This window comes from Neoarius graeffei, chromosome 7 (assembly GCF_027579695.1).
Source record: "Neoarius graeffei isolate fNeoGra1 chromosome 7, fNeoGra1.pri, whole genome shotgun sequence".
Classification (NCBI taxonomy): domain Eukaryota; kingdom Metazoa; phylum Chordata; class Actinopteri; order Siluriformes; family Ariidae; genus Neoarius; species Neoarius graeffei.
In genome coordinates, this window is record NC_083575.1 from 4351057 (window position 1) to 4358723 (window position 7667).

Genomic DNA, 7667 nt, shown 5'->3' on the forward strand with positions numbered 1-7667 from the left:
ATGGACGCACCTGATTGGCCCTGAGGACTTCCGGGTTTGGGTGTCACTCAAGAAAACCGACAACAAAATGTTCACATTTATTTTTATTTTTTTTAATAATTGGATTATATTTTAAACATGCTAAGACACCGAACGAAGCAACATAAGGTTAAAACTAAGGGACGAACCGTTCGTGCATCCGGCTGAAAATCTACTTCCGGAAACAGTGATGACGTCAGGAGCAGGCGGGCGGGCTTGCCGTTGTGTTTCCGGCGAGCGGTGAAGGAGCGCGATGCTGCGCGGGAGGACGGTGATCGTGACCGGGGCGAACAGCGGCATCGGGAAGGCGACGGCGGCGGAGCTGCTGCGGCGGGAGGCGCGGGTCATCATGGCGTGCAGGAGCCTGGAGAGGGGTGAGAGCGCGGCGCAGGAGATCCGCCAGCACACCGGAACCGGAACCGGAACCGGAGAGCTGCTGGTCAGACTGCTGGACCTGGCCTGCCTGAGCTCCGTGCGCAGCTTCTGCGCGCAGATCAACAAGGTCACTTCCGGAACAAACACCCACCTGCGCCCCCTCACCCAGAGTTCGGTAGAGCGGTTCGGTTCGGTGTCTCCAGCTCTCCTCATGCTGAGGCTCCTGATCAGTTTCAGGGGGGAGGAGCTCAGTCAAGTCGCCTTATGGCGTCATAGACTAATTTGCACACTAGTTATTCATGAGGATCAGCAGCTCTCCGATTCCAGAATAAGAGCACAGGAAGAAGGAAGATGTTCGCCTGGAATGGACTTTTATTGTTTTATATAACAGTCGTTTATTTCTTATCGAAAGAAGCCGTCTTTGATCGTGGCACGATGGCTGAATGAACAAAACGTTTACGCGTTTACAGGATCCAAAACTTTCCATCAACATCGCAGACGGACAGAAACAGTGACCGTGAACAGGAAAACATTTACTCACCTTTAGTCCTTAAATAATGTAATCGCTCCAAAAAGGCGGTAGGGTGGGACAGTCCGTGCTGATCAGTGATTGGACGCAAGCGCAACACAGTCAGGCGTTAAAGTGCATATCCTGGACCAAATTATTTTTTATATATGTCCCTTTATACACTCATCCAGAAGGGTAATTTTGCACAAGGCCATCTGTCTACAGCAGAAAAAAATAAAATAACAAAACGCGTCTGGAGCCAGATTTGTGACGTCACCTGCGGAAGCGCCAGCAGGCTGCGCGAGCTTTGCACGGTTTCAGTGCACAGGTTTAGCAGCCAGCGATTTTGCATTGAATATGGAATTGTCACCTGAGTGCAATGTTACTTCACCTTTGGATGAAGAATGTAATGTTGCTAGACTCTCCTACGATACATCTGTTAACCTCGTTCATCTCATCTCATTATCTCTAGCCGCTTTATCCTGTTCTACAGGGTCGCAGGCAAGCTGGATCCTATCCCAGCTGACTACGGGCGAAAGGCGGGGTTCACCCTGGACAAGTCGCCAGGTCATCACAGGGCTGACACATAGACACAGACAACCATTCACACTCACATTCACACCTACGCTCAATTTAGAGTCACCAGTTAACCTAACCTGCATGTCTTTGGACTGTGGGGGAAACCGGAGCACCCGGAGGAAACCCACGGGGAGAACATGCAAACTCCACACAGAAAGGCCCTCGCCGGCCCCGGGGCTCGAACCCGGACCTTGTTGCTGTGAGGCGACAGCGCTAACCACTACACCACCGTGCCGCCCACATCTGTTAACCATTTTAATAATTACGTGATAACGTTGAAGAAATTTGCAGAAAACCACCAGGTCGTTTTCTCATAAACAAACCAGTGCTGACGTAGGATTCAGAGGGAGGCGTCCCGCACGCGACGTCACGAAAATCAGTGTTCGCCAGGAAATCCAAATGCCAAGTTTTTTCAGAGGCGGACCAATTCGCCTCAAATGGCTCGATTTCAACTGAATTTTTCTGGTATTGTGCAAGGTAAAAAAAAATTGCACAAAATGCAAAATGTGACAGATATTTGACCAAAGTTTAATATAAAATAGGAGAATTACATTGATCTTGCTCCGGAATTTATCCGTGATATGCACTTTAAACACTGATGAGTCGAGTGAATATACTTTTGATGTATATAATGTATATCTGCTTTCTAAACTCGTCTAACAGCAGCTGTGATGTGAGCTGGAGAGCCGGATCGAGTTCAGGACGGTCACTAATGTGTACTGAAATAAAAAAAAAAAAGGAATGAAAGGGGTCGGTCTGAAAAGTTGCGACCAATTATCTACATTGGCAGCACTGGGGGAAAAATATCAGCAGATGACATCACTGCTAATTTGCATATTGAGTGGATCACAGGATATTGCATTTGCATATTTCACTGTGTTCCATATAGAATTCTGATCAACTCTAAAGACTTTAGCAGAACAGAAAGAGGTTCAGTTGAGAACCCTGAGAGCTTCTCTGGCTCTTCCTCCAGTTGAAATACATAAAGGTTTAATGTGAGGTTCTGGATTGAACCAGTACCCTGAGGAAAATGGGTTCAATTTAGAACCCAAGTACGTTCTTTAGATTATCGCTCTGTCAATCCACAAAGGCTTAAAATAAAGTTCTGGAGTTAACTTTTTTCTCACTCTGAAAAGCTTTGTTGGATTGTCCTCTTGGGGAAACCTCTGAGGGATTAAGAGAAAGGTTCTTGATTTAAATTTTTCCTGAGAGAACAATCTCAGAGAGACAGGTTCAATCTAACACCCTTTGTGGAAACCACTGAAGACTTAACACGAGGTTCTAGATTTGGTACTTGTTTGAAACTGTCAGAGAACAGTATTGTAAAAGTCGATTAAATCAGCAACCTTTCGGGGGCATTAAAGACTTAACATGGAGTTCTTGATGGCGCCCCCAAGAGAACACACACTTAGGAAAATAAGTGAAATCTAGAACCCTAAGATGTTCTTTGGAAGAGGTCGAAACATCAGGTTCATCGATCAGAAAGAGCTCCAAGTAGAAATCCTTTTGGAAGATGGGAAACGGTTATGATGTAGAACCTGTGTTTGTGTATCAGAGCGGGTTCTGTGTACAATATCGGTCCCCCCAGGATTCCCCGGGCCTTTTTTGTGATTGTTGCGGGCTAAAATGTCTGATGTTGCGGGAGGTTTTCCAAAAAATTGTGATGAAAGTTGCGGTGTTTTTTAGGTTTTTGTTGCGATTACATTGCGGGAGGAAGTGAAAGTTGCGAGAAATTGTTGCGATTTTCTCTTTTTGTGATTAAAATTGAGTGATATGTTAAATATTAAGTTATTATTGATTAAAACAAAGACACTGAGAAATGGTCCTATAAACAACTTTACCAATATAAAAGATTACCAGGACTACAAAAATGCAGAAAAACAGGCTTTACTTATCCAAATGCACCTGTTGGTTCAAAAGTTAAAGTGCAGGTGAACCTCACAGCACAACATAAAGTTACCTTAAAATATAATATAAATGGCTCAGCTTTCATGTAAGAAAAAAAACTATTAATACTAGTACTGCGTGCAGGCAGTCTCTCCTGAAGACTAAATTAAACAATAATTATAAACTAAGAAAATAAATGGCTCAGGCTTCATAGAAGAAAAAAAAAACAATTTGAACAGAATCTCACAGTATGATGCTGAAGCTGCCTACCCTGGCGGAAAAAAAAGTACTTTATTGTATTTAAAGTATATTCATATTTTCAATAGTATATTGAAAATGTACTTACACAAATTGTACTTTTTGTAAATATATAAAAAGTATACTAACATCACGCTTTCACACTAATACTTTTAACACTTTAAAATAATTATACTGTATTACACTTTACAGAAATATACTAAAATATACTTTAAGTGAAAGTTATGTGCAATTTCTAAAGTGTACTTAGTGTACTAATTTCTAAAGTGTACTATAATACAAAGTACACTTTAATTTGACTAAGCATATATTAGTACATATAAAGTCATATACTTAAAGTACACAAAATATACTTTAAGTTGTTCCACTTTAGCACATAAAAGTACACTAAATACACTTCAAGTTGCACTTTTCTACAATTTAATTACAATTAAAATATATTTAGTACAAAATTAGTTGTTCCAAAATAGCATGCCTCAAGTTAACTAATCATAAACACACTTGAAGTATATTGATGATTAGTGCGGCTTCAAGTACACAAAAGTATGCGAAATTTTAGTACACTTAGCACATTTATTTTTCACCAGGGTAAACAATGGAAAATAAAATACCATTTTGGCAAAAATGTTGGCATCCATTAATTTCTTGCATTAAGTAAAAAAAATAATGTAAAGTGCACACAGTGCTTCACTGTAAACATAACACACTTTCAATAACCAAATTTAAGCCTATATAAACACTGACTCGCACATGCTGCTTCTCTTGAACGTATACACGGAAGTAAGCAGTGTTGCCAGATACTGCTGACGTTTTCCAGCCCAAAATATGTTCAAAACCTGCCAAAATGCACTTGAAACCCCCGAACTGGGCGGGAAACCACCCAATCTGGCAACACTGGAAGTAAGGCGGAAGGTAGTTTGTCGACGTCACCTCAAGACGACGCCAACAATTGGTCAAATTTGCGGGAAAGTTGCGGTGATTGGATATAATTGCAACACCGCCCTGAATTCGCGGATATTGGTTGAATTTGTGTTGAAAAAAAACAATTTGAACAGACTCTCACAGTATGATGCTGAAGCTGCCTAAACAATGGAAAATAAAATACCATTTTGGCAAAAATGTTGGCATCATTAATTTCTTGTATTAAGTAAAAAAAAAATAAAGTGCACACAGTGCTTCACTGTAAACATAACACACTTTCAGTGTTGCCAGATACTGTTGACGTTTTCCAGTCCAAAATATGTTCAAAACCCGCCAAAATGCACTTGAAACCTCCCAATCTGGCAACACTGCGTGCACGCTGCTTCTCTTGAACTCACGGAAGTAAGGCGGAAGGTAGTTTGTCGACGTCACCTCAAGACGACGCCAACGATTGGTCAAATTTGCGGTAAAGTTGCGGTAATTGGATATAATTGCAACACCGCCCTGAATTCGCGGGGATTGGTTGAATTTGTGTTGAAGTTGCAAATCGCAACATCGCAAAATCCTGGAGGGTCTGTAATATGCCGATACAGATGTGCACTTTATCAGCCTCACTATAAATTTAAACCGAGTTGTTCAGAAACATAAAGCACTGAATGAAGGTGTTTTTGTTGTAGGAGGAGCCAAGACTTGACGTGCTGATCAACAACGCCGGGGTCTACCAGTGTCCGTACTCTAGAACCGAGGACGGTTTCGAGATGCAGTTCGGCGTGAACCACCTGGGCCACTTCCTCCTCACGCACCTGCTCCTGGACCTGCTGAAGCGCTCGGCGCCCAGCCGCATCATCGTCGTCTCCTCCAAACTCTACAAAGGAGGCGAGATCAACTTTGACGACCTGAGCAGCGAGCACAGCTACGACAGGGCGTTGGCCTACAGCCGCAGCAAGCTCGCCAACCTGCTGTTCACGCTGGAGCTCAGTCGGCGGCTGGAGGACACGGGGGTGACGGTGAACGCTCTGACACCCGGCATCGTCAGGACCAACCTGGGCCGCCACATCCACGTCCCTCTGCTGGCCAAACCGCTCGTCAGCCTGGCATCGTGGGCGCTGCTCAAATCACCCGAGGAGGGAGCGAGGACTTCGGTTTATCTCGCCTGCTCTCCAGATGTGGAAGGGGTTCAGGGGAAGTGTTTCGCTGACTGTCAGGAGCAGAAGCTGCTCCCGAAAGCCACGGACGAGGACGTGGCGAAAAAACTGTGGGACATCAGCGAGGTGATGGTGGGCATCACGACGTAGAACACAAATCACACGACCAATCAGAGCAATAAATCACAGGTTACCTTTACATTCTGGTGCCTCTGGGGAGGAAAAAAAAACCAAAAACAGTGTTCTCATATTCTTCCTCACGACTTTAAGGGAAAGTGCCAGAAGTGTCTGGTGAGCTTGAAAATTAAATGTATTTAAAAAACAATGTATTCCTTGCTACAATGCAAAGAAGTCAATATCACTCACTGTTTGCTTTTATTAATTTATTTTTGAAATATTTTTCTTTCCTAAATGATGAGAATGCAGCAGAAATGCATGTCGTCAGCTGAAAAAAAAACATTTTAAAGGTCCCATGGCATGGTGGTTTGTTGATGCTTTAAACGGGCTCGTGGAGGTTTCCGGATGTTATATCCGCAGCCTTTCTCGAAATGAACCCTCGGCACGTAGACATAGCCTCCTGGGAGAAAGCCCCATTTCAGCGCTTTTCCCAGTGCGTCGTTTTGCTAATGAGAAGCATGGAGGCGGGGAAGGGTAGAGGGTGGGGGCGGGCCATGGGGGGAGGGGGAGGGGCTTGACCAAGCTGCGCGCACACTTGCTGCTATCAGCGCCTGTAGCCACGCTGCTAAGACAAAACCCCGTTCTCCCTCGGACTCCTTTCGTAAACTCTTTTTTTTTTTTTTAAAGATTTTTTTGGGGGCTTTTTTCACCTTTATTATTGGATAGGACAGTGCAGAGACAGGAAACGAGTGGGAGAGAGAGACAGGGAGGGACCGGGAAATGACCTCAGGCCGGAATCGAACCCGGGTCCCCGGACCCACGGCATGGCGCCCCATCCACCCGAGCCACGACGCCCCCTCCTTTCGTAAACTCAATGTGACACAGAGAACAGAGAGTGAGAGTGTTCGGAGTGGTAGTTTACGAACGTTTAATACCCTAGGCTTGAACACGCACTCCATAACCAAAGAGGATAGAAGCAGCAACTACAGCAACATATCGCTTATCCAACAGAAGACATGCATTGCGGAGCAATAGTCAAACATAAGCTCATAAGTTACAGTCAATTTCCAGACTAAACTCAGTTTAACAGAGCATGCTGCATCCTTTTTGGTTTTGTAGCGCAGAGTACCTGGCTAACCGCAGGAAGCGGTTAGCTGCACAGCTAATGTAGCCATTGCAAGGCTAACGCACCGATTTTAAAACACGGCAAAACGACTTAACAGTTATACACTTACTTGTTCGGTGTTTGTGGCTGATGCGGCAGGGATGCTTGGTACGGACCCAGGCTTCAGTGACAGTTGATGTGCAAAACCTGCCCTGTACTGTCCCAAGTTGTGGAAACATTCCTCAGGAAAATGCTTCCGACAAACATACACCGTCTTAGGTAGACTCGACGGCGTATTATTGAAGTAAATAAAATTAAGCCACTGCGTCTTCAGGGGCTCTCCCGTCGGCAGTAAAAACAGACTCTTTTCTGTGTTGTCACATCCATGTACAGCGCAATTTCCATGTTTTGCTCGCTTAGGTGATGCCATGTTGTTGTGTCCTCTATGGTCTCCTCACTACAACTGGGCGGGGCAATCCATACAGTGGGTGGGAATCCAGAGGGGGGGCGTGGGGATCATCTCCCTTGCTGACGTAGTAAAGGGAAGAGTTTATCAACGCGCCGTTTTGACGCGCCATTCTCAAATGTTGGGCATAGTTTGGTTTACACATTATGAAATTTCTAGCCACTGGGGTGACTTAAGAAGGTCAGAGGAACTCATTTTACGTTAAAAAACCTCAAAGTGAAAATTTCATGCCATGGGACCTTTAAAGGATTAACTGCAGGAATGATTGATGCAGTGCTGTCTTAAACC

General features: G+C 44.3%; 1 protein-coding gene across 1 annotated transcript; it reads left to right on the plus strand.

Annotated features, from left to right (window-relative positions):
* The first annotated feature begins 212 nt into the window (after positions 1-212).
* Positions 213-6343, plus strand: rdh14a (retinol dehydrogenase 14a). Its single transcript, XM_060925166.1, has 2 exons — positions 213-520; positions 5224-6343. The coding sequence occupies exons 1-2, from the start codon at positions 272-274 to the stop codon at positions 5839-5841; spliced, it is 867 nt and encodes a 288-aa protein (XP_060781149.1). The 5' UTR covers positions 213-271; the 3' UTR covers positions 5842-6343.
* The last annotated feature ends 1324 nt before the right edge of the window (positions 6344-7667 follow it).